The sequence below is a fragment of the Littorina saxatilis genome, linkage group LG7 (assembly GCF_037325665.1).
Source record: "Littorina saxatilis isolate snail1 linkage group LG7, US_GU_Lsax_2.0, whole genome shotgun sequence".
Lineage (NCBI taxonomy): Eukaryota > Metazoa > Mollusca > Gastropoda > Littorinimorpha > Littorinidae > Littorina > Littorina saxatilis.
Genome location: NC_090251.1, coordinates 37,843,597 through 37,870,800, shown reverse-complemented (window position 1 = coordinate 37,870,800; position 27,204 = coordinate 37,843,597). Strand labels below are relative to the sequence as shown.

Genomic DNA, 27,204 nt, shown 5'->3' with positions numbered 1-27,204 from the left:
CATCGAGTATCGATCAAAAAAATCAAACATGTTTCCATAGCACGTGGTCTTCTTTTTGTTTCACTTTTACTAAGTGTTGGTGTTCACGTTGGCTTCAATAATTGATAAAATAAAATGCCTTTGCTAGTTGACAAATAGACACAGTCGGCAAGTTCCTGTGCAGTTGGAGTTTGATCAACGATAATGCTTTCTTTCTTCCCTTGTCTTGTCTTCTCGGACAATTACCAATGGCTTTTAGGCTATATTATGGCGAATTGAACTCTTTTTCTTTTTTTTCCTCTTTTTTTCTGGGTGGGGCATTCTGAACTCCCGGACCGGACTGACCTGGCTTCTGAAGTTGCCATTGAATTCAAAACTCCGAGATGAACTTGCCCATACGCTCTGGTCACGCCTTTACAACACTGTCTGGCATCTGTGGTATTCTTGAATCTTCACGGAAGAGTGATTTTGTACACGGTAAACAGTGCACCAATACAAATGCTGACGGCTGCAGTCATCAAAGGCAATGTCTGTACCATTGTGGGAATACCGCTGTGTTGTTCCGTTCCTCTCAGGCGTAAAGTTTTGACTGAAGGGAGTTTTCAATGCCACTGACCTCGGCTTTGTGGGAGTGTGATGAAAACTTGTTTTGCTGGTTGTGATAAAATTAAATGTGGTGGTTTACTATTGAAGGTAGATATATTATGTTACCTTTTTTCGGAATCGGGTGTTTTTGTGCAGGGAATATGTGTGTTTTGTTTGTTAAGTTGTGTTTCTCTTTTTAAACATTTGGTCAAGTTTTGACTTTTCTTTTGTATTTCATTTTTAAGCTGGTGGCGTTTATGCAGGTTGTATTTTTAGGTTGTTGGTTTTTGGTTTTGGTTTTCATAAAATAAAAATAAGAAGACACAAAAAATACTTTGAAACTTGGTGCTGTATGTAGTGGTCTTAACGTTGCGTGCACAAGGCTCATACATCTTTCATCCCCACTGATATTATGCGATACTGCCAGGCAGATGCCGCTTTCTTTTTATTTGGAATGAGTTGCCAGTAGTGTTTGCCGTAAGCTGATACTTACACTGAGTGCGTTTTTGTGTGTGTGTTTGTTAAAAATAAAAACAAACTCAGTTGGTTTTTGTTGAGGTGCAAGGAGATAAGTGTGCACTGAATTAATACATCTGCGAGTTGTTGCGGTTTTCAAACACACACACACAAACACACAGACACACACACACACACACACACATCACACACATACACACACACACTCACACACACACACACACACACTCACACACACACACACATTCATCACACACACATCACACACACACACATCACACACACACACACACACACACACACACACACAAACAGAATACACAGAATACCCAACGAATAGCAAGATGGTCTCGTTTCTTCTCAGCGCCAGACGCATCAAGTTATAGCCAAAGTTGCACGGTTCGGCCAGGGTACAGGACTATACAGTATACGTGTACTTTAATTCGCAGTGGAATATGAGAGCCGCATGACCGATAAAATGTCTGATATCTTTTGATAGAAGTATCCTTGCTTAGAGCGCCATTCCCAACAGGTGGTCCCAAAGACGGATACGGCCACTGTGAGACTGTAGAGAACACACAGTCCGTTTTCTCGCTGCAGTCAGTCTTTGATCATCTGGCTACCTCATTACTCCGCAGGTTTCAGGCTGTGTTGCACTTATTTGTGGATGTGCTTCGTGAATCTGCGGCTTTTGTAAACTGATTAGGCAATTTAAACAAGTATTCTTTCGTTGTAAGCTTTACGTTACAATAGAAAAATAGCAGACGAATGCTTTTAAACGGTGGACTCCGGATAGATGAATGTCACGTTTTAGAACATTGGAATATGATAGAACAGATGAGAGGTTTCAAATTGCAGTGGATGGCAGTACATGTTTTTCCATACCAAAACAATCCTGCTGCTTCAAGTCACAAATTTGATACACTTAAAAACATGCGTTACCATGGCAAAAAGGCTGTTGCACATCTTCAAGTGTAAACCTTTCAGGCCTGGCTGATTTCCATAACGAGTTTTAGACGGCGAGGGTTGGGGCAGCTTGGCTTTCTGGCACAAATTATTCGCAGTTGCCGCTGTTTTGAATTAGTTCTGGTCAATTAACAAGCATTTTCCCAGACATTTTGCTCTTTTCTCTTATCAGTGGATTCATCAGTCGACTGTACGGTGGATTTTGCGCCTTCGTGATTCCAGAGACTGCATTTGTAGAGATAGATGCAGGCAGGTCGGATGTTTCAGAAAACATTATGTTTCCCCGTGGCACAGAGTCAGAGCAGGGACCGTTGTCTGCAGCCGGACCGGCAGCGGGGCGGGCTGACTGAGTGTGTGACAGCGTTCGATAATTTATGCCAGGAATGCGGTATGGTCCGAGGTCTTTCCCTCTCAGCACGTGCTATCCGATCACAGCGCGACCTAGACAGAGCGAGAGAGAGAGAGGATCATTGCCTTCGATGACTAACAGTCGCGCGTGTGTGTGCTTGTGCATTTCCATATCATAGTGTCGCCCAGACAGACAGACAGACAGACGCTGTGACGGGAATGTGTTTAGTGTTGGTGCATGTGTTGCTTGTCGCAGGAAGAGGGAAACCTGTTGGGTGAAAGAATTCAGCACAGTGGCATTACTGTACACGGTCTGCGAGTGTGGTCAGCATCGGAGTCCTTGGATTTGAGAGAGGCCAAGAATAGGGTGACCCCGGTCATTGGTGGAAAAGTGCACTCTGCAGCGAGCAGTTAGCTGCAGGTTTTCGTTGTTCGTACTGTTCGTGTCGTGGCGCCATTCTTTGGTGTTACTCGACACTGACACTGTGGAGAGGGAGAAAAAGGGAAACCTGAGAAATCTGACATTTTGAACGTGGTGGCTTAGTTTCAGAGGCGCTGAAATGACGGTGAGCTTGAGTCGAAATTGGATTTTTGCTGGTTTTGTGTTTTTTGGAAAATGAATGAACTGGATTCTATTTTGGAAGATTACTTACCTATGTCATTATCACATAATATGCATTAGTGTTTGGAATTGAAGGCATAAGTGAGCTGATGACGTTGTAGAGAACCTCCCTCTCTTTCTCTCTCTCTCTCTCTCTCTCTCTCTTTCTCTCTCTCCCCTCTCTCTCTCTCTCTCTCTCTCTCTCTCTCTCCCTCCCCCTCTCTTTCTCTCTCCCTCCCCCCCCCCTCTCTTTCTCTCTCTCAGACGGTTTACGTTTTAGCCTTGCCGGCCATGAGTGCCGTCAAGTGCTCTCATTGTTTCGGCTGGTTACATGACCGGAAAGTGTTGATAGTTTGTCTTTTGTAGGGGGGGGGGGGGGGGAGACAACTAAAGAGAGACAGAGAGGGTAAGTCAAAACAGACGAACCTGCTTTAAAAAAAAAAAGGATACTGTAATAGATAGGCAAACAGATGGAGTGTATGTTAATTTTTTTTACTGACCAGACACGATCTGTTTGTGTGTTACAGAGTGCACAGTCTCGCCTGCTCCTCAAGGGAGGCCGCATCGTCAACGATGACCAGTCCTTTGATGCAGACATCTACATTGAGGATGGAATTATCAAGTAAGTTATCTCACACTTTACAACAAAGTCAAGACCATGGATATGGTTAGGTCATGCTTGAGCGACAATTTAGTCCAGGGTTTCCCCTTGCATTGCATGTGATTTGAATTAATGCATTGGTCCAAGGTTATGAAGTTACCTAAGGAAGAGCATGGGGATTTCCTTTTAAAGGTAACTGATCTTGGGTCAATGCAGTTAAGTGACCAGCAAGACGACGGGCAACTGGTTGGTATGGTAAGGAAAAGGAAAAGCAAAGCAAGTTATATAAATGATATTGTAAATGATATTCAGTCTGTTATCAAATTGTTTGCTGATGATACTAGTTTGTCACTTGCATTAAATGACCCGATACGACGTGCCGAAATTCTTAATTCAGACCTTGATAAAATTAGTAGTTGGGCAGCACGTTGGAAAGTTACATTTAATGAAACCAAAACCAAACTGCTGAATATAAAACGTGATTTAAACCCCTCTATTTTTTAATGGAAATCTCCTGGAAGACATACAAGAACACAAGCATCTTGGCATTTTTTTGCAAAACGATTGTAAATGGGACGCTCAAATTAGAAATATTGTGAAAAAGACCACTTTGTTGATTAACTGTTTAAGATATTATAAGTATAAGTTATGCAGAAATAGTTTGGAAATAATGTATAAATCTTTTATTCTGCCACATTTCGATTACGCTGATGTGTTATGGGACAATTGTACTGAAGCCTTGTCAAAAACACTTGAAAAATTACACCTTGAAGCATCACGTGTTATAATTGGCGGTGTGCGGGGAGCAAGCCATGATAAGTCAGATTTACAAAGAAAGTGGTTTTTGTAGTTTAAAGGAACGCCGAACAACGAAATAAATTAATTTTATTTCACAAAATGGTTCATGGTAAATGTCCACAATATTTAATTAACCTCTTGCCACCACTAGTCTCTTCCCTAAATCCCTACCACAGAAGACGACCATTCGAAAGATTCTTACCAGCACATAGGGTTATTTGGGGAGATTGTCATGCAGGTTATACATGAAATCACAATTTTGTGGTAACCTGACCTGCACTTCATGCTTACAGGTGTACATTTTGTTGTCTTGCAGACAGGTGGGCAACAACCTGGTCATCCCAGGAGGTGCCAGGACCATCGACGCACGGGGGAAGCTCATCATCCCAGGTGAGTTCATGTCTGCTAGCTCACATGTATGTATTCACTTGTATGGGTTTTGTGTGGAGTTTCCACAATAAGAAACAAAATGTTTGGTTTTTTATTTTTTTATTTTATTTCATTCAAAGTTTACATTTTACAATTTGTACCTACATAGCAAACAATGAAGTTGTACAGTCAAACCTGTCTAAAACGACCACCCAAGGAATCGACCAAACGTGGTCGTCATAGAAAGGTGGCCATACAAAGATAAATTATAAAAGAAAGAAAGAAAAAAACATCGTTGGGGATCTTTGGGGGTGATCGTAATGAACAGGTTGTTGCTGTGAAGAGGTGGTGGCCAGGGCCGGTTTGACTATTGTATTTCATTGCATTGGATGACGGGCGCTGTGGCGGGGTGGTAAGACGTCAGCCTCGTAATCGGAAGGTCGAGGGTTCGAATCCCGGCCGCCTGGTGGGTTAAGAGTGGAGATTTTTCCGATCTCCCAGGTCAACTTGTGTGCAGACCTGCTAGTGACTTATCCCCCTTCGTGTGTACATGCAACCACAAGACCAAGTGCGCCCGGAAAAGATCCTGTAATCCATGTCAGAGTTCGGTGGGTTATGGAAACACGAAAATACCCAGCATGCTTCCTCCGAAAGCGGCGTGTGGCTGCCTAAATGGCGGGGTAAAAACGGTCATACACGTAAAATTCCACTCGTGTAAAAACACGAGTGTACATGGGAGTTTCAGCCCACGAACGCAGAAGAAGAAGATTGCATTGGATTGTGCTGTGTTCCATTGTGTCATACTGTATTGCACTGTATTATTCTAGTGTATTGTATTGTATTGTACATGTCATTCAACATTGACGGACCCGGACATGGACATAACAAACCAAAACTCCATGTTACGACCCCTCCATTTAACGACCGAATTACGGTTACATGTTCAAAGCCGTTAGACAGAGTATTGCAGTTTGCATTGCATCGTATCTATGGTTTTGCATTGTATTGTATTATATTGTATTGTACATGTCATTCAACATTGACGGACCCGGACATGGACATAACAAACCAAAACTCCATGTTACGACCCCTCCATTTAACGACCAAATTACGGTTACATTTTCAAAGCCGTTAGACAGAGTATTGCAGTTTGCATTGCATCGTATTTATGGTTTTGCATTGTATTGTATTATATTGTATTGTACATGTCATTCAACATTGACGGACCCGGACATGGACATAACAAACCAAAACTCCATGTTACGACCCTTCCATTTTTCTCCCCCGAAATCGGCGTATGCTGCCAGAATGGCAGGGTAAAAACGGTCATACACGTAAAAATCCACTCTAGCTAAAAACATGAGTGAACGTGGGAGTCTAAGCCCATGAATGAAGAAGAAGAAGAAGAAGACCCCTCCATTTCGACCGAATTACGGTTACATTTTCAAAGCCGTTAGACAGAGGTACCACAGTATTGCAGTTTGCATTGCATCGTATCTATTGTTTTGTATTGTATTGTATTGTATTGGCTGTTGCAGGTGGCATTGACACCATGACCCACATGCAGTTCCCTTTCATGGGCACCACCTCTGCTGATGACTTCTATAGCGGCACCAAGGCGGCCCTGGCTGGAGGCACCACCATGATCAGTGAGTGTCCATGTTTTTTCTGTTTTTATGTCGTCGTCTCCTTCTGTTGTTTGCAGACTCGTCATAGTTTCAGTCCCTATTTCCTACTGCAGTTTTTGAATGTGTGTGCTGTGTGAAGGATCGAGCGCCTATGTTGTGTGATAGTTGACTAATCTTTTAATATCTTTATGATTTATACACTTGTTGATTTGATTGCTGTATGTGTGAAGTGATAGGACGTGGTGCCGAGAGGCAATTTTCCATATTTATCTAATAGTGAAAATGGACATGAACGTTTTTTTAATTTTATCTTATCTTAACTTTGTGTGTGTGCAGTTGACGTGGCGTGTGGCCAGCGGGGATCCTCCCTGGTGGACACCTATGAAACCTGCCGCGAACAGGCGGAGGGCAAGGTGTGCTGTGACTTCGCCCTGCAGGTAGCTCTCACCTGGTGGAGTGACCAGGTGTACAAGGAGATGGAAATCCTCACCCTGGAGAAAGGTGAGACAGAGTGACTGGAAGGTGAAAAAATGGAGAGATGGGCTGAAGAAGTATAAGATTTCACCGTGATGAGAGGTAGAGAGTGTATATGTTTGCTGTTTGCTTTATATGAAAATATCAGGCATTACTAGATTTTGTATGAAAATACTTGTGAAAAACGTCATTAGCTGATCAGTCATACTGTTTTAAACTGTGAGTAAACTTACAAAGTTGGAACAAATCTGAGAAAACCAGGTATGGAATAAATGATAGCTTGGAGGATCCTAGATCTTAAAACCCGGTTTCACTTTAAATCATTTCTTCAGGGATCTTATTAACAGTATTGAATTACAATATCGTCTCTCTTTACTTTTTTAGGCGTGAACGCATTCAAGATGTTCATGGACTACAAAGACTCGTTTATGATGGACGACTCTGAACTGTACGCTGCCTTCAAGCGCTGCAAGGAGATGGGTGCTCTGCCCTTGGTGCGTGCAGAGAACGGATCAATCATTGCACTGGTGAGTTTTGGTTTGCTGAAATGGTTTTGGGCTTGTGCCTGGGAGCAGAAAGTTTCATTTCATTTTATTTATTTATTTTATAGATTTTGATTACCATATCGGCAAGTGTTATTTGTGGTTGTTACACGGAAAAGAAGTGTACTTTTTCTTCATGTTTGTTGGTGATGATGTTCTACTTTATTGTCATGTCCGTTACTGATGTAGTTCTGTTCTAATGTTAAGTGGGTCTGGTGCAGGAAAAGGCAAGCTTTTTCTTTATTATAATCCATATTTTTGATTGCACTACTATTCTCTTCAGTAGCTACTAACTTTGTGTCCTTTTCCTATTCTTCATTGGTGTGTTTTTTTTAATTTCTTCTTTGGTATGTGTTTATTCCTGTGAAAGCGTTCGTTACCACTGTTAACTCTTGTTTTTCTTATTTTCCCTGCTGATTTAGCTTCTACCATTGGAACCTTTATGTTTTATGCATCATCATTGTGTTTCTTTTCTGATTTCCTACGTGCATGTTCTTTATCAAAACAGTTATGTTTTATGCATCATCTCTGTGTTTCTTCTCTTATTTGCTACGTGTCTGTTCTTTATGAAAACAGTTATGGTGAAGTGATTTGCATGCCTGGTGATGTGTTCCACAGAAAGCAGAAGAGCTGGTTGCCATGGGGGTAGTCGGCCCGGAGGGACACGAGTTGGGCCGTCCAGAAGAGGTTGGTGCATTTATGAAGACTATTTTGCGATTGAAGTAGTTTGTGATGCACTTAATCTGGGAGTGTTTAGGGCATACAGTATTATCTGTGTACAGTTGTTTTACAGCCTCAGAAGTAATTTTTATTTTTTTTATTTTTTGTTTTTAGAAGAGGATGTTTGAGCATCAAACTGCTGAAGAGACCTTTTAGAACATGTTTCAAGACAGATGAGGGAGAGTTATTGCTCTTGTGGAGGGAGAGTTATTGCTCTTGTGGAGGGAGAGTTATTGCTCTTGTGGAGGGAGAGTTATTGCTCTTGTGAGAGGAATGTGTCAATATGATATTTGTTGAATTCATGTTTATTGGATACGGCTGTCAAGTTCTAATGTATGTATGAATTACAAAATCTTTTCAGCTGGCAGCATCTCTCTCTCTCTCTCTCTCTCTCTCTCTCTCTCTCTCTCTCTCTCTCTCTCTCTCTCTCTCTCTCTCTTCTCTCTCTCTCTCTCTCTCTCTCTCTCTCTCTCTCTAACATACACACACACACACACACACACACACACACATTCATTCTCCCTCCGTTTCTGTTCTCTCTCTGATAACAATGCTGTGGTTTCCCTCAGGTTGAGGCTGAGGCGACACAGCGAGCTATCACCATTGCCGACCAGGCTGGAAGTCCCCTCATGATTGTTCCTGTCATGAGCAAGTCTTCTGCTGATGTCATCTCCGCTGCCAGGAGAAATGGTAAGGCATTCCTATTTTTTTTTGAGTCGCATGGTACTGAGCTGAAAGACATTTTTACCTTAAAATCAAATATGCCTTGGGATGGGTTTATTTTTTACTTTTGAACACCGACCTTCTCCAGAAGCAAGTACAGATATGATCAAAGAATGTTTTAAGTTTCACAGATTTTTTGGCGAAATAGCAGAGGTGTATTATGCCTGTGTGTGCATTATGCTGGTACTTTACTACTAAAGTATGAAACAATATGTCCCCTGAGGTCTCTAATACTTACAGTCTCATTTGTACACAGGTACATGTTGTGGGTGGTCAACAGCACTGGACAGAACTGGTACAGTGGAACCCCCCTTTTAAGACCCCCCAAATATTTGTTTGTTCGTTCGTTCATGGGCTGAAACTCCCACGGCTTTTACGTGTATGACCGTTTTTACCCCGCCATTTAGGCAGCCATACGCCGCTTTCGGGGGAGCATGCTGGGTATTTTCGTGTTTCTATAACCCACCGAACTCTGACATGGATTACAGGATCTTTTTCGTGCGCACTTGGTCTTGTGCTTGCGTGTACACAAAGTTGACTCTGAGAAATAAATCTCTCGCCGAACGTGGGGACGAACTCACACTGACAGCGGCCAACTGGATACAAATCCAGCGCGCTACCGACTGAGCTACATCCCCGCCCCCCCCCCCCCCCCCCCCCCAAATGTAAGACTTCCTCCTTTTTTTCCCCTCGACTTTCTGTTCATGATATCTGCAAAGTAACCCCTGTTATAAGACTCCCTTATTTTAAGACCTGATTTTCATGGATTTATGAAGGTCTTAGAAGGTGGGTTCCACTGTACTGCAACCCCTTCGTGGTGGACTGGGCGTTAAGCAAACAAACAAACAAACAAACTGTACTGCAACATTGTTTCTGTCTGGTACCAGGCAAGGTGGTGTTTGGAGAGCCCATCGCAGCCAGCCTGGGTACGGACGGGACCCACCAGTGGAACAAGTGCTGGCGCCACGCTGCGGGTCACGTCATGGGTCCCCCTCTGAGACCCGACCCCTCCACTCCTGGCTACCTCATGGACCTGCTGGCCAAGTGAGTGTCGGGATACCTCACCTGGATACATTGTTTCTGGCATCATAGATGAAAAAATGTGGTTGAAGTACGCATGTGCTCGCTTTCGTGAGGTAATTGCAAGGGCAGGTTCAACTGTATCAAAAACATCTCGTATTTACAATAACGTTAATGTGACAGGGTGACGCAGTAATCTCTCTTTACAGTAGCGTATCTGCACTGGCAAAGAGCACGGGCTATTTACAGTATCTTGACGTTTCTTCTACGTTGCCGGCTAGACACCTGTCAATTGTAGACTTCTGTTTGTGATTGGGTCTGGCTGCTGTCTCCCTCCTGGTATGCTCTTTGAGTAGTCATAGCTGTTTTATAGGGCTATTAAATTAGCTCTAAAATGTCAATCCTGTTTGACTGGCTTTGCCTCCAAAGCTGATTCTTGTGCTTCGTGCACTTAGTTAGAACGCTAAGTTAAACAATGGACTGTTGTTGGTATCAACCTCTTTGTGACATCTGATGTTTTGTGCCCGCAGCAATGACCTTCAGCTGGCAGGGTCGGACAACAACACACACAACGCCGATCAGAAGGCCCTGGGCAAGGACGACTTCAGACTGATTCCACATGGAGTCAATGGCGTTGAGGACCGCATGTCCGTCCTCTGGGAAAAGGGCGTGGTATGTATTGAATTACGTCTTGGTAGATGTAGACTGTTTGGGTTTCATAGAGAAGAGACTTGGTCAATAGTGTAAATCTATACAAAAGTGTTCATTCCTTCAAAGACACACTGTGGGTGAAAATGCAGAAAGCAAGCAAGAAAAAGAAAAAGTCAGATTAACTCTAAAATTGCAAATGCTGAAGGAGAAATATGTTACTGTGTACAATTCATGAGGCATTTATGTTTTCTGGAATTTTAGAATTTTGTAGTGAATTGTAAAAAAACATTGATCCCATGAAATCCAAGAATTCTGTTGAAATTACATATATTTTGTTTGTGTGCAGCGTGCAGGCAAGATGGACGCGTGTCGCTTTGTTGCTGCCACAAGCACCACAGCTGCTAAAATCTACAATATTTATCCTAAGAAGGTGAGAAATTCTGATGATTATTAAGTCCTTTTTGAGTCACTTGAGAAAAAGTGACTCTATGTAATCGGTCAGTGTTAGTCTGTCCGGCCGGCCGGCCGTCCGTAGACACCACCTTAACGTTGGACTTTTCTCGGAAACTATCAAAGCGATCCGGCTCATATTTTGTTTAGTCGTGACCTCCAATGACCTCTACACTTTAACGATGGTTTCGTTGACCTTTGACCTTTTTCAAGGTCACAGGTCAGCGTCAAAGGAAAAATTAGACATTTTATATCTTTGACAAAGTTCATCGGATGTGATTGAAACTTTGTAGGATTATTCTTTACATCAAAGTATTTACATCTGTAGCCTTTTACGAACGTTATCAGAAAAACAAGGGAGATAACTAGCCTTTTCTGTTCGGCAACACACAACTTAACGTTGGGCTTTTCTCGGAAACTATAAAAGTGACCGGGCTCAAATTTTATGTGAACGTGACTCCCAGTGACCTCTACACTTTGACGTCTGCTTTGGTGACCTTTGACCTTTTTCAAGGTCACAGGTATGTCTTGAAGGAAAAAAATTGAAATATCATATCTCTGAAACTATTCATCGGATTTGATTCAAACTTTATAGGATTATTCTTTACATCAAATTATTTACATCTGTATTGTGTTGTGAATAGCAATTTCTTCCTGTCCATCTGATGCCTCATATAATATTCAGAACTGCGAAAGTGACTCGATCGAGCGTTTGCTCTTCTTGTTTTGTTTACTGCTTATCTGTGACTTTTTTTTTGTTTTTGTTTTGTTTTGTTGCAGTGGTCTATTTTATCCTTTGGATTCTGAAGGGTATCAGTCTGAGTTTAAACAATCTAAGTTCAATAGGAATTGATGTGAGAAACCAGCAGATAACTGCTGTAGCTGGTAGTTCAAAAGATGACTGTCAGAGGAGAAGGTACAGGATAGTCATAAGATTCATTTTTTGACGGGCGCTGTGGCGGGGTGGTAAGACGTCGGCCTCTTAATCGGAAGGTCGAGGGTTCGAATCCCGGCCGCAGCCGCCTGGTGGGTTAAGTGTGGAGATTTTTCCGATCTCCCAGGTCAACTTATGTGCAGACCTGCTAGTGTCTTAACCCCCTTCGTGTGTACACGCAAGCACAAGACCAAGTGCGCACGGAAAAGATCCTGTAATCCGTGTCAGAGTTCGGTGGGTTATAGAAACACGAAAATACCCAGCATGCTTCCTCCGAAAGCGGCGTATGGCTGCCTTAATGGCGGGGTAAAAACGGTCATGCATGTAAAATTCCACTCGTGCAAAAACACAAGTGTACGTGGGAGTTTCAGCCCACGAACGCAGAAGAAGAAGATAAGATTCATTTCATTCAAATATTTTATTCTTTGGCTTGTTTAGTACTTTATAAGATAGTTGTACTTTCTTTACAGTAATATTCACCTCCTTCATCTCCTCTGTATCTTTCCAGGGCAGGATCGCAGTGGGCTCTGATGCGGACGTGGTGATCTGGGACCCGAACCAGACACGCAAGATCTCGGCCCAGACTCACCACCAGGCCGTGGACTTCAACATCTTCGAGGGCATGGAGTGTCATGGCGTGCCGCTCTACGTCATGAGCAACGGACATGTTGTTGTGGACGAAGGACAGGTACAGTGGAAACCCCTTTTTAAGACCTTAACAAATCTGAGAAAATTGGGTCTTAAAAAAGAGGGGGTCTGAAAATGGGGGGTAAATTTACAAAGGTTACGTATGAACAGAAAATCTGAAACAGCAAGGTCTTAAAAAGGAGGAGTTCTTAAATTGAGGTGTCTTAAAAAGGAGGAGTTCTTAAATTGAGGTGTCTTAAAAAGGAGGAGTTCTTAAATTGAGGTGTTTTAAAAAGGAGGAGTTCTTAAATTGAGGTGTCTGAAAATGAGGGTTCCACTGTATGCAATATATGTAACTTTATTTTACTGTCTGTGTAGCTGCTTACAAGGAGTACAAGATTAGCGTTTGGATTTTGTTCGGGTAGCAGGATTATTTATGAAAAATCTATTGAGAGCAAAATCTTAACTGCTTGTACTGAACATGTAGTCTATGACGCTTGGAAAACAAATAAAGAAAACAAGAATGTAAAAAATAAAGGGACTAAATAAATAAGAGGATTAATAAATAAGTAAATAATTACCATCCACTATAGGTCTTATGAGCCATGATGCAGTGTACGTGCTTGCTCCAGACGAAAAAAAGCCTTCATGAATCTTCGCTCGCAAAGTCAAGCCAAGAAATAGATAAATGAATTAGACTTTGTCCGACTTTTCTTGTTTGTACTCATCGGGGATATTGTTTTACTGATATCTATCCCCATAGGACTACTTTCCTTCTGAAGTTGACAGAAGACATTTCAAAACGTTACCATCTCCATCTCATAACTTACATGTGGGTTTTTTTTGTGTGTTGACAGCTGAAGGTGACCCAAGGGCTTGGTCGCTTTGTCCCCACCCCCTGTCACTCTGAGGCTGTGTATGGACGCATCAAGGCTAGGGATCAGGTGAGAGTCAGGAAGCCAATGCATAGCCCCTCCATAGGAGCCTAAATTGATGACGTCACTGCAATAAAGTCTGTGAACTCCATACCGTCTCTTATTTCTAATGCATGGACCGCGCATAGAGCCTTATGTCGGCCATAAAGTTATAGCAGGCCCCTCCTTCCAATAAGAGTTATGGAACCCGCTATTGGAGCGTTTAAAATGGCGGCTGCTTTCATGCCGATTCAGGATGAGAAGAAATTTGAGAAGCAACCGGATCTTTCTTGACCGCCTACATCCACTGAATCATTACGACGACGTGGAACTGTACAGAAAATTCCGCTTTCGTCGGCAGGACATTCTTGCAATCACGGATGAACTGTAAGAGCAACTCGAACTGCCGAATCGAAAGGGTGCATTGCCGCCGGTTCTGCGGGTTATCTTGACTTTGGGTCAGTTTTTACGCGTGCGGATCTTTTCAAGATGTGTGTGGCGAACTGATCGCGGTACATAAGTAATAATGATAATAATAATAATAATAATAATACGGGAATTTATAACATCAAACACAGCATGCAGAACCAGCAAGAGAGTGACTTATACCTTTATGGCGAGGGTACCGGAATGGATATAGTTTCCAGCAAGTTTTATCAGGAGACGGGCTTTCCAAACTGTCTGCGGCAAATGGTGTACAACTGACCCGCCGCGAAGCATCACAAAGCTTGACGCATGCGCAGAGACACAGGATGACGGGGAATCCCTTCCACTATCTACGTGTTAAAAATAGAGCCGCTCTTAGCTATGGCAGGCACTATTTCAACTCATGCATGCGGACCGCTGAGTTCTATAGTGCGTTTCATAGCTATGCGCTCTACAGCGCTATGAAATCCTAAAAGTATGGAGGGGCTATACATTCGACCCCAGGTCTCTCTCTCTCTCTCTCTCTCTCTCTCTCTCTCTCTCTCTCTCTCTCTCTCTCTCTCTCTCTCTCTCTCTCTCTCTCTCTCTCTCTCTCTCTCTCTCTCTCTCTCTCTCTCTCTCTCTCTCTCTCTCTCTCTCTCTCTCTCTCTCTCTCTCTCTCTCTCATATGCTTATGAATTATAATCTTGAAATATCTTATTGATTGCTGTACATGATAATAGACGATTTTCGGAAATAACTCTGTCGGGCTTGCATGGATTCTGAAAGAGTGAGTACCCTTGCATTTGTGCAGACAAACATTGTCATGGGCTTCTTGTACACGCCCTCTCGCTCGTGACGGGCCTATAAAGTCACTTGGGAAATAATGTCACGTGGGGAAACTTTCCCACGTGACATTACAGGCCAGTTACTTGCGAGAGGGTGTGTCTGAAAGACGTGAACGGGAACCACGTGATGTTTGTCTGGGTAAAGCAAGGGAACTCACTCTTTCACAACCCAAACACATTCAACAGAGTTTTACCGGAACCCGTCTTATTCTTCCTTGCCTTTTTTCGTTTCAACTACTTAAATGTGTGTCACACTTTCAGGCTCGCTGCCCGTTGCCGGTAGAACGCGAGAACTACTCTGGTACAGTGGTCAATATCCAGGAGAACGCCATCATGAAGTCGGTGGAGAAGCCCATCCAGTCGGCCCTGGAACCCTCCCTGCACCACCGACCCCCAACACGCGGCGGTGGCCGCAACATGCAGGAATCTTCTTTCTCTCTTAGTGGTCAGTGTTTTGGTCTTCTGAAAGGGGGATGTGGGAGTATCTGTGTTTGTGTGTGTGTGTGGGGGGGGTGTTGTGTGTTTGGGGAGGGGGTAGTCTGTAGATATATGTGTGTGGTGGGGGTGATGTGTGTGTAGGGGTGTGTGTATATGGGTGTGAATGTGTGTGTAGGGGTGGGTGGGTGTGTATTTGTAGTTTGGGGGAGGGGTGTGTGTGTGCATTGTGTGTGTGTGTGTGTTTTATGTGCATACATAAATATTTGTATATCTGTGTCTGCCCTTGATAATTCCGTCTTTTCTTTACTGTGTGTCTGTCGTCCTTTTTCCCACGTGACATTACAGGCCAGTTACTGTGTTAAGTTCTGAATTTATTCTTATTCTTGTTATCTTTTTATCTTACAGGTGACCAAATTGACGACAAGATGGGTGTACGGTCAGGCACCCGTGTCAGCAACCCACCTGGTGGTCGTTCCACTGCTCTCTGGTAACCGTGGTTACCTGTAGTCATAGAAACAACATCCTCATCTGGTCATCGTGGCTAAACAAACGGTCATACCAACAACAACCTCTGATTTTTATTTGATTTTTATTTTGTGGATACGAGTCATGTAGCCAACATCTGATCATCAAGATCAATAGCTGGGGTGGTTGTGGTAACGTGGTTTTCACGGTAATGTTATGGTTGTCTTGGTGCTATATGGTTGCCATGACATTGATGGGATTTTTTTTTTTTTATCTTTTAGGTATTGTTGTCTGGTATCCAGAGGAAGGAAAGTCATCAGACTGACTACCCTTGATCAATTTAATTTTGTTTTTATTTAGCCAAATCAGCTTTGCGTTCATGTATTTTTTGGTTTTTGTCTTTTTAATCTAATCTTTTTCCTACCATCATGACTTCACATCATTGGATTCATTAATGTTTCATTGTGTTTGTGACCCAAAACAGACTGAGCCAGGATGGGAAAAAGAAGTGTTGTAGGGTAAAATAACAAGAAAAATGTAAGAAAACAAGTATGCAAATAAATCAGTCGAAGAAAGAGAAAAGTACAAGGAAAAGAGGGAGAGATAGTAACAAGGATATTGTGGCAGCAGAGTCACTTGCTCATTCCTAAGCTTGTCTCTGTGACTGGAGTGGTTGGTGTGTGGTGAATTTTAACCTGAGACCATTGTTTTGTTTCAAGGCCAGCAGTCCCTAGCTTGTGCTTATTGTGTCCGCTTCTTTTTGTTTTACATCCCATTTTCATGATCATATTCAGTCATTTCCAATTTTGTGTGGAATAAAAAGAAAATCTATCTTCTCAAGAAAGGGTGTAATCTCAGATACAATGTTTTTTCTTGTGCATGGAAAGTTTGTGGACTAATAGTCTCATCTTGATCTGATTTTTGTAAAAAAAAAAAGTAAAAGAGATAGTCTTCATCAGATTGCAAGCTTTTTTACAAGCAATAGTAAAGATATCGACAAGCACAAAATCATGCTATTTGGCATTTGCATGCCGTTTTTTTGTGGTTTTTGGTGTTGTTGTAATATACAGAGAAAGCACACAATGTGCCAATGTACTGACACGGTAACTGCCAAGAGTGTTTTTAAAGATTTGCCACAGTCATTACTTGTTACATGTATCAATATGAATACAGTGTATTATGTTTAATTCATAAACACATTAAGTCAGTGTTACCCTTATCATCATCTGTGTGTAACGCATATTTCTGTGTGTGCATTGTCATTGACATGTTGGAAAACATGGAAGTATTTCTTTTGTGCACAGCATTGCGACTGTTGATTTATTTATTTGAACACTGCCAAAAAAGGTCATCAAAACAGTGTGCTATGCTCTCGCTTACCAAGTTGTCTCGGAGCTATTTTGTGTTTGATGCAGTTTGTGCATGTATGAGATCTCAAGTGCAACTATTTTGTGAGTGTTTCGTTTTAGCTTATTTGAGTGCTTGGAATATATAGTGAGCCAAATGTTTCCTAAAAAAATGTGACTTGAATGACGTTAGCGTTGTAACAAGGCTGTATGAACTAATAACTTTTACGTGAGGTATGATTCAATTCAATTTACTTTTTTTTTTCATACTCAGAACAGGGTTCTACAAACCTGCGTGTTCTTTTGCTCTATGGATGTTGTTTCTATTTTAAGGGAGATAAATCCTTTGACTTGGCTTTGTTATCATTAAGTTATGAACGCTGCAGCAAAACCATCTTAATGTCTGCAGTGCCTACTACTTTGGTAAATCTGTCTCGTATTTTTAATGCTTCAGCTGTTTAAGATTTAAACATTATTTTTCACTTGACATTTTGATTATGAAAGGGTAACTTATATATGTTAATAGTTTCGGCTAAAATGAGATGTTTCATGAAAGCATTTATCTGTGTCATGGGTTTGCACCAACCAGTACCAAATGGATCTTTATTTTTCACTTATTTTGATTATAAAAGGGTAAATGGCTTGTATCAATCAAAGTAGAAGTACCTTAGTGCGAATGATTTTAAATGTCCGTCGCATGGAATAATCATGTACCTTCAATTTTATGCTGTTTCAGAAAGTAGCGGTAGGATAGGTTTTAACAAAATAATATTTGATTTGAAAGGAAAACTGCTTTTAATAGTCGGTCAAGTAGTGACTGAGACTTTTTAAAGCGGGCAGAGGGTGAGTCGTTTCTTCGTGTTCTTTTTTTTCTGGTAACTGAAAGTATTGTCTCTCATTCAGCAGGCAGAAATAGAGGGGTTTTTGTTCTCCTTTTTTTTTATTAAAGTGTGAGTGTTGGATACTTGTATTTATGACAATTATCTGTACTTTTGGTTGGGACTTAGGTCATTGAGTGGCTGTGTCATTCTCTATCATGTGATGTTTATTTCTGTACATATTGTACTTCTATTTTATGTGCTTATAGCTGAATTCCTACATGTTACAATATAATTCCTGCTTGAAAACATTTATGCTGCTTATGGCAAATAGCAAGTATAGAGTACGAAGACTGCTTAGAGCAGATTATTTTTATTTTGCCGTTGAAAGCTTGTATGCTGTATTGGTTGTTTTTATTTTGTTTTAGAAATGCTACACACATTATTTTTTGTTTACTGTTAGGAGAGCAACACAATGTGTTATTTTTATGTATACTTTGTCTTTAGTTGTGAAATGCCGTAAGAAAAATAAAACTAAAACTTTTTTAATTTGTGTTTTGTTTTTGAGTTTTCTTTTTTTCCCCCGAAATCGGTGTATGGCTGCCTAAATGGCGGGGTAAAAACGGTCATACACGTAAAATTCCATGCAAAAAACATGAGTGAACATGGGATTCTAAGCCCATGAACAAAGAAGAAGAAGAAGAGTTTTCTTTTTCCTTATCTCAACTTACTTTTGTTTTGTATTGTTGGTGTCCTTCCCTAGGCCCTCTCTGTCTGTCTGTCTGTCTGTCTGTCTGTCTGTCTGTCTGTCTGTCTGTCTGTCTGTCTCTCTCTCTCTCTCTCTCTCTCTCTCTCTCTCTCTCTTACTCTCTCTCTCTCGTATGTCTGGCTGTGGTTTCCATTTTCTGTAAACTCAGCCTGCATTGCACAATTTTTATTTTTATTTCTCTTCTTTTTTCCCATTTGTTTTGTTTTCTTTCTTTTTTTTTCATATTGTTTTTTCAAAGCAATCACACATAGGTTTCTTCTTAATAACACTTGTATTTTCATCTTAATGCAACTGCATTCCAGGCTTTCAGTACATGTATTATCCTCTCTCTCTATTTCTATCGCTGTCTCTCTGTCTCCTTCTCTGTATGTCTCTCAGTCCCCCCTCCACCTCTCTCTCTCACTCTCACACTCTCTCCCGCTGACTGAAAACAGATTGTGGATGCATTCTCATTTATATGCAACAGCACACAACAAAGGCGAACAGTATTACAGTACACGGACGCTCACTTGGCATGATCAAACACTGCTGAACGTTTATCCACACAAGTATTTTATCAAGTCTTGCCAAGTCTTGTGCTAGCGGTATTTTTAAGAAGTCTGTTTGTACGTGGATACTAATCTCAGGTTGTATGCTTTTGTTCAATGTGACTTCTTGCTAAAGCATAAGAAATCACAACCATGCTTGTTATCCTAACGTTTTGAACGCTGCAGTGGTGCTACGTCCTGGCCCTATAGCTCTATTCCCGTACCCTCTGTTCCCTTTAAAATGAAAGCAAGGTGCAGCATTTGAAATTCCACCCGCAACATGCTTTGCCTTTGAAACCCCCCCAACCCCCTTCGCTTTCCCTGATTGGCCCGTTTCTTTGTAATTGATTATTAGTTGTTGACTTTTTATGCTGACTACTCTTTAACAGAGGCGAAATTGGTAAAGCTGAAACTTTTTCTTGTTGAAAGCTGTTTAAAGTGATTGTGTCAAACTTTACGTCGTCAATAAAGTGATTTTGAGGCATATTCCATTTATTTCCTATAAGTGCATGATTTGGTTTTTTTTCGATTGGGCATACATGCTTACAATACGCAGAATTCCAATTGAGTGGCACTTGTTCTTCTTGTCAGTGCCTTTTCAGTTACGTTTTTTGCTATGTTCCATCAGGCATGATCATTTTGGCAGTAAATTGTGACCAATATCTTATACATAGGGAATCTTTCTGTTATGCTTCAGTGTTGTGCAATAAAAGCTTTTAAGCCTGCGAGTCGAATAGGATGCGCGTATGGAAATTCTGTTTCAGTGTCTCAGTCTCTCTCTCTCACTCAGTCACTCTCTCTCTCTTTCCGTCTCAGTCTCTCTCTATCTCTCTGTCTCTCTCTCACACCCACACACACACACACACACACTCAGCGGACACCACACACACACACACTGATAAGCGCACGGAAGCAAACATACACACACACACTCACACACACACACACGGACACTATGACGCACTGACGCACGCACGCCGCCGCACTGTGACGCATGATGGCACACACGGCCGCGCACACTGGTGCTTGCAGCAAATCGAGGTTCTCTTGGCGCGTACATCGGCCGCACTAGTGTGGTGTAACTCTTCATGCATCTTTAAACTTTAAAAACAAATTAAAACTTTAGCACTTGACGAACTCTTAGCTCAAACACAAAACTGACACAAAGACTGCAGCACAGAAATTGGCGGGTGGCAAGCTGGCGCGCGGCGCAGCGCTGACGCAATTTCAACAGAGGCGCCCGAAACTTTCACCGGCAAGTGATTTTTCTTTCATTAAAGTCTTTCTGTTTGGTTTCTCTTTTATTTCACGGGATGTAACAAATTTCACAGTTTGAATCAAATAGCACGCGCAAACTATGAACAAGCTTTACCCAAGGCAGAAACGGAGGCTTTAATACTTAAAAAGCAAATGAGACTGCCGAAAACCGTCTGAAGTGTAATGCCGCGGTACCCACTCGAGTCCGTCAGTGCGGTCAGTTATTCCAAAAGTAAAACAGAAAATCGGTCAACGTTATCTGGAACGAGCAAAAATGTTTGCTTTGTCGGGAAGAACATCTTTTTCCGCTTCGAGCTCGTTCAACAATCAATTTTGAGGCTAAAACTGCTTCAATGTTCACTGTGACCTTCCGGCAATGGCAGATTTGGAAAGAATGAGTTTTTCACTTCTGCTTGTTGTTCAGTGCTGGTGATGGTGAACGGATAATATTCAGTGACGACAAGAGAAAGCCCGAATGACGATGGCAGTAACCACTATCACCAACACCTCCACATTTCTTTATTCCGGCTTTAAGTTTTGCCGGTGTAACACGAGAAAATTACTCCCACGCTGAGATTTTTACTCCGGAGTAAACATTTCGTACGAAAAAGTTACTCCCTTTACGAAAAAAAGCACTCCCCCATTTCACGAGAAAATTACTCCCCAAGACAGGTCGGAGTTCCGAGTAAACATTTCGTACAAAAATGTTACTCCCATGACGAATAAATAACGAATAAATTACTTCACCCAAACCGTGACAAGCAATTTAACTTCCCATGCCAGGTGTACGAAATTGTTACTCCCTTGTCCCCTGTTAGTCTTGGTGGTGGAAGGGGTGGAAGGAGGCGCGACATTCGTGTGCGCGAGATCACTTATTGGCATTATCCCTTCGCCCGCATCTCATTCAGTTTTGCGTGCGAGATTTTTACTGGAAGTAAAAAAAATGGGGAGTACAAATTTCGCGTAAGGCGAAATTACTACATTTAGTCAAGCTGTGGAACTCACAGAATGAAACTGAACGCACTGCATTTTTTCACAATGACCGTAGTCCGCCGCTTGTGCAAAACGGAGTGAAACTGACGAGCCTGTTCAGCGCGGTAGTGGTTTCGCTGTGCGCATAGCACGCTTTTCTGTACCTCTCTTCGTTTGAACTTTCTGAGCGTGTTTTTAATCCAAACATATCATATCTATATGTTTTTGGAATCAGGAACCGACAAGGAATAAGATGAAATTGTTTTTAAATTGATTTCGGAAATTTGATTTTGATAAAAAAAAAAATTTTTTAATTTTCAGACCTTGTTTTTAATCCAAATATAACATATTTATATGTTTTTGGAATCAGGAAATGATGAAGAATAAGATGAACGTAAATTGGGATCGTTTTATAAAAAAATTAATTTTAATTACAATTTTCAGATTTTTAATGACCAAAGTCATTAATTAATTTTTAAGCCACCAAGCTGAAATGCAATACCGAAGTCCGGCCTTCGTCGAAGATTGCTTGGCCAAAATTTCATAAAGATCGGTCCAGTAGTTTACTCTCAATCGCTCTACACACACACACGCACACGCACACACACACACACACACACATACACCACGACCCTCGTCTCGATTCCCCCTCTATGTTAAAACATTTAGTCGGGGGGAAGAGCCATACAGTATGATTATAAGGCGAAATTACTACATTTAGTCAAGCTGTCAAACTCACGGAATGAAACTAAACGCACTGAAGTTTTTCACCAAGACAGTACAGCTTCGTCAATCCCCGCGACAAGGAAATCGCTCACCTTCCAAGTGCAAAACGCAGTGAAATTAACACGCCAGAATAGCGCGGTAGCGTATACTACGCAAGAAAGCGCGATTTTCTGTATTCTTGTTAACTTTCGGAGCTTATTTTTAATACAACCTATCATATCTATATGTTTTTGGAATCAGGAAATGATAAAGAATAAGATGAAATCATTTTTGGATCGATATCTGAACATTTTTATCGTAAGACTAATTAATCTATTTTCGTTAATTGTGATCACATTCTAAGAGTAAACATGACATATGTATATATTTTTAGATTCAGAATATGATGAAGAATACGATGCAATCAATTTTAAATCTGTTTGCGAAAAATCGATTTTAATAACAACTTTAATGAGCAAACTCATTAATTAATTTTTAAGCATACAAGCTGAAATGCAATACCAAAGTCCGGGCTTCGCCGAAGATTACTTGACCAAAATTTCAACCAATTTTGTTGAAAAATGAGCGTGACAGTGCCGCCTCAACTTTCACGAAAAGCCGGATATGACGTCATCAAAGACATTTATCCAAAAAATGAAAAAAAACGTCTAGAGATACCATACTCAGGATCTCTCATGTCAAGTTTCATGAAGATCGGTCCAGTAGTTTTCTCTGAATCGCTCTACACACACACACACACACATACACCACGACCCTCGTCTCGATTCCCCCCTCTACGTTAAAACATTTAGTCAAAACTTGACTAAATGTAAAAAAAGCAAACACAACAACCAAAAATGTATATTTGTTTGTGTGCTTGCATTAAAATGATACATGTGGCAAGCATTCCTAGCACGTAATCCGGGAAACACAGGCCCACAAAAACGTCCTGTTCCGAGTAGTTTTACCGGGAAGTGTCAAAAGTAGAACAGGCTGTGGAGAAATGTGACCTCTGTCTTCTGTCTGGAACAAATTATGTTAAAACTCAACAGTGACAGAATGGATGACTCATTCTTTTCAGTGCTTTTCAATTAATCCGAGAAATATATCGCGGACTCGCCGGCTCAACCGTCACACCCGGCAACCGGCTTCAGTTCAACAGGGGTGCCAAACCATTCTACCACAACACCCAAAACCCAACACAGTTGCCGCGATTGACTGTATACGTGAGAGAATCTGGGTCAAGGGTGGTGACGGTGGTTTGGGAGGGCTACAAGTGGGTGGTAGACGAAAGCATCAAGACTGCGGGGTGACATTCTCGGTTACACCGGTCCAGCAACACTGCCTCGACGCTGCTAGAGTTCTCTCCGGTTCGGATCTGTGTGTGATTCTGTGCTTCGATCTGTGACCGTCAATCCTTCATTGATTATTTTGTGCCTTGCATTTCTTGCGAGAAGCACGACCGAGGAGTTTGTGTGCAGTGACAATGGCTACCGGCGATTCTGCAGCCCAGGTGAGTACGAACCTACGATCGAGTTTGACTTATCTAGAAATGTGTGAAAGCTGGTGCTCCCCAGCCCACTGAGTGTCCAGCTGGTTGCTTGACGGGTTGATGGCCATAACTAGTGGCGTGTTTCGTCTGTCTACTGAGATCTGTTGCTGTGTCCAGTGCGCACCGGTCCACGCGGCTGGGTTGGAAAGTAAGCTTACTAAAACGTATCATATTATGATGAGTAATTAACCGGCGCGAGCCGTCTGCTCTAGTACGTTTCTCGATCGTTCTGCCGCACATCATAGGGTTATTAATGTTAGTGACTGTGAACGTGAATGCCTTTAAACAGATTCTGATTTCAAAGTCCTGGACTCTCTCTCTCTTTCGATCTCTCTCTCTCTCTCTCGATCTCTCTCTCTCTCTCTCTCTCTCTTTCGATCTCTCTCTCTCTCTCAGTCTCTCTCTCTCGTGACTTTCGAATCACCCTCTCTCTGAGCTTCATATGGCTCTTCCCCCCGATGCAGTGTGTGTGTGTCAGTGTGTGTACGGTTTGCTGGTGTGTGTCAGTGTGTGTGTGTGTGTGTCCTGTCACTGTACCAGTATACGCATCAGTTTGTAATGATAAATGTAGGAATTTACAGTGAATGGTGCTGCAGTAGAGGAGAGGGGACGGTATCAAATTGTGCACTCAAAAGCCGACCCGGCGGTGAATTCCGCTGTCAACTTTTCAATTAACAATAGCCCACTTGTTTCCTAAAAGCTGTTACAGTTATCAAGTGAGGAAATGATCCAATCATGAATGCTCGTGAGTCAGTATTGTGGATCAAATGTATTTTCAGTAGCTGCAGCGACTGAGTCACGAGTGTGCCGCGGATCATAGAACATCACTGGACTCATTAATTTGTGATACTTGCACTAACAGTACTAATTACTATCATATTCATTATAATCGCCGTTAATAGATCAGTCACACTGACCGGGCCACACACCTTGCATAATAAGACATTTTAGCCTCAATTGTGCCCGATGTTTTGTGCAAGAATGCTTAGTGTCACTCTGTGTGTGTGTGTGTGTGTGTGTGTGTGTGTGTGTGTGTGTGTGACTGTATGTCACATCGTGGCTGTGCTTGTGTGGTCAGTCAATGTACAGTGCGTGTTACTACTGATTAGGCAAAACAAAACGCCTGGACACCAACAGTCTGTACGCCTGCCGCTGCGCTTATACTGACCAATTACACAAATATGCAGTTATTGGTTCAGTAAATGTTCAACACTCAGCTTGACAAGTTTCTAATCTATAGGTTAACAATCGCGGTCAGCACAGTACCAATAGTATGTTTACCTATATTATTTATATTCAGTTGTTTCGAGGTTCAGTGTTTCCATGGGTATTCACTATTGACAAGCTCTCTCTTCTCCTCCTCCTCTTCCCCCTCCTTTTTCTCTCCCATGTTACACGGTTATGTGGCCCTCGCGATCACTTACTTTCTGGAGAGAGGGTGACTGCACTATTTCAAGTGTCCACAGTCTGTCCGTCAGTATTTCTAGACGCCGGGTTTGTTCGCGTGTCACTTGGCTGGCTTTTGTCACCGTCTTTTCGGTGGTGTCCGTTTCGTTTCAGAGTGACCCTCGCGGTTAGTACAGTTCGCCTGTACGGTAGTAGCCTTTCTTCTCCAAACACTGACAAATCCATTCTACGAGAGAGTACGTGTCCCTGTAGAACTTGTAAACACTGTTTTTGTGTTGGCTGACAATGCCATTCATTCTTTGCATGCAGTAATGAAGTACGCAAGCTCAGCTATTCTCCCGGTGCCCGTGTCACGATTTCATCTTTCGCCTGTGTACATATTTCCCCCTCGATATATATACTCAAGACTGAAATGTTGTTTCCTGGTAAACTTAAAGAAGTGAAATTATTTATGGACGAAAAGCATGTCAGTTTCTTGCATGTGAAGAAAATTGGTGGTGAAATGTAATAGATTTCACCCCCAAAATCGATTTATTCGAAAACGTGTACCGAGTGGTTACGTCCCTTGAGTAAGAAGGGAAACATTTTACTTTTTAGGATGAATCAAATTTCTAAGTTAAAGAAAAAAAATTGGTTGGACAAATTTGGCCCCATGAATGTAAGGTACACAAGGTCGCTCATCAGCCGCACTATCGAAGGGTGGTTTTTTGTTCAGTGTAGAGTTTATACTAGATCAACGAGGCCGAGAATCGAAATATCACCACGGCGAAAGATGAAAACGTCACACCCGTCACCATTCTTGTTCCCAATGAGAATATTTATACAAACACTCTGCTGTGTGTGTGGGTTGTTTTTTTTTATCTTTGAAAAATCCAAAGCCAGCATTGTTATCCAAACGGAAACTTTTGAGTCGTTTGACTGAAGCAGAACAACTTTTAACATTTTTGTTTAATATGGAATCGAACGGGTAAAAATGTGTAAAATTAAAAATGTGTCTATTTGATTTTAAACACGAAATTGGTTGCACACACTATCCAGCTTTCTGTGGGACACGACATTTTTAGAAGATTCTTTTGCCAACAGACGCGTGTTCCAACGTGTTCAGTCTCAAATGGCACTTGCCTTGCCGATGACGCGTTACACTCCGGCAGTTTTATGCCCAGCCAGTTGAGTGTATTGTCACGATGTGTTTTGTTTCGTACCTTGCAACATAAAATGTATAGATTTATAAAATAAAAAAACAACCCGGTGTAACTCGCAGTTAAGTATTCATTGATTACCATAGTCATTAATGACTTTGTCATGAGGGCGTAACACTTCTTTTCAACCGGCCGCAGCTTGGTACGATAATCCGGCCACCTGAATGCGCCAATAAACACTGAGAACAAAACTGATCAGATGTAAAGGTTAAACGGGTGGGAACCTGAGATTTGTAATTCCACAATCAGTCCAACCCAGTAGTTTGACTGGGGAATTGAAGCTCTACTATCAGTCATTGAATGCAGCTCGTTGTACTTGTAGGTAGGCTACTCCGATTCAGATGTCAAAAGCAAAGTTGAGAGTTGGAACCAGAAAAATGAAGTGACTCACGGGACTTAGAATTCTTTATTTCTACAATACATATACTTGTATGTCAAATCCAGATCTGTGTATATATGTATACCGATTCCTAAGCGGCCGTGTCAACAGCTATAGGGCACTGGTTCAATGCAAACTTGCTGAGCTTTGCTTTTCTTTGCACTGTCACCACCATTGATATAAAAAAAAGAAAAAAACATCTACAACCGAAAAAAGACCGTATTTGGCCTCTTCAGTGCAACTGTTCAAACATTGATTTGACTCACCCTCGCTATACTCTTCTTTTGACACGTACGAAAGAGCAATTTACCAGTACTGAGCCTAGTGCAATATTCTGAACACAGGCGTTTGCGAGTGGTTCAGGAGGATTTTGAGTTCGGACGGTGTATGGTCGGGGAAAAGCCGTCGGAGAGAGTGTGGGTCGGTGTCAGCGATTTTCATTATATAACGACTCAATGCACATAGAATAGGCCCAAAACCAGGACCAAGACCTTTGGTGAAAGAACCTTTAGGTACCAGATTCCGACCGTCTGGAACTCGCTTCCAAGTTCTATCCGTGACTCCAGCAGCCTTTCCTCCTTCAAAACACAACTCAAAACATACCTGTTTCGTAAAGCCTTTGCTTAGCCTGAGTAGACTCTCCACAACTCTATTCTGTTTTGGAACTCTCTACCCTGTATGTGCTTTATGGTCTATTTGTCAATGGTATC

At 41.9% G+C, this 27,204-nt stretch overlaps 2 protein-coding genes across 3 annotated transcripts in view; both read left to right on the top strand.

The window, feature by feature from the left end:
• The window catches only part of LOC138971392 (dihydropyrimidinase-like), a 110,807-nt gene extending 92,531 nt beyond the window's left edge, over positions 1-18,276 (top strand). The window contains exons 1-15 of one of the 2 annotated variants that reach the window (XM_070344118.1): positions 2,325-2,921; positions 3,484-3,578; positions 4,672-4,745; positions 6,263-6,373; positions 6,689-6,853; positions 7,211-7,353; positions 7,987-8,055; positions 8,658-8,778; positions 9,699-9,855; positions 10,362-10,503; positions 10,829-10,912; positions 12,375-12,554; positions 13,351-13,437; positions 14,922-15,105; positions 15,504-18,276. In XM_070344118.1, coding sequence (XP_070200219.1) covers positions 2,916-2,921; positions 3,484-3,578; positions 4,672-4,745; positions 6,263-6,373; positions 6,689-6,853; positions 7,211-7,353; positions 7,987-8,055; positions 8,658-8,778; positions 9,699-9,855; positions 10,362-10,503; positions 10,829-10,912; positions 12,375-12,554; positions 13,351-13,437; positions 14,922-15,105; positions 15,504-15,589 — 1,704 coding nt within the window. In that variant the 5' untranslated portion in view covers positions 2,325-2,915 and the 3' untranslated portion in view covers positions 15,590-18,276. Of the gene's footprint in view, positions 1-2,324; positions 2,922-3,483; positions 3,579-4,671; positions 4,746-6,262; positions 6,374-6,688; positions 6,854-7,210; positions 7,354-7,986; positions 8,056-8,657; positions 8,779-9,698; positions 9,856-10,361; positions 10,504-10,828; positions 10,913-12,374; positions 12,555-13,350; positions 13,438-14,921; positions 15,106-15,503 lie in introns of those variants that run through there. The other variant, XM_070344117.1, reaches the window with a different exon arrangement.
• Positions 18,277-23,132: 4,856 nt separating this feature from the next.
• Positions 23,133-27,204, top strand: part of LOC138971394 (dihydropyrimidinase-like) — a 48,614-nt gene continuing 44,542 nt past the window's right edge. The window contains exon 1 of the mRNA XM_070344122.1: positions 23,133-23,470. Coding sequence (XP_070200223.1) covers positions 23,444-23,470 — 27 coding nt within the window. The 5' untranslated portion in view covers positions 23,133-23,443. The remainder of the gene's footprint in view (positions 23,471-27,204) is intronic.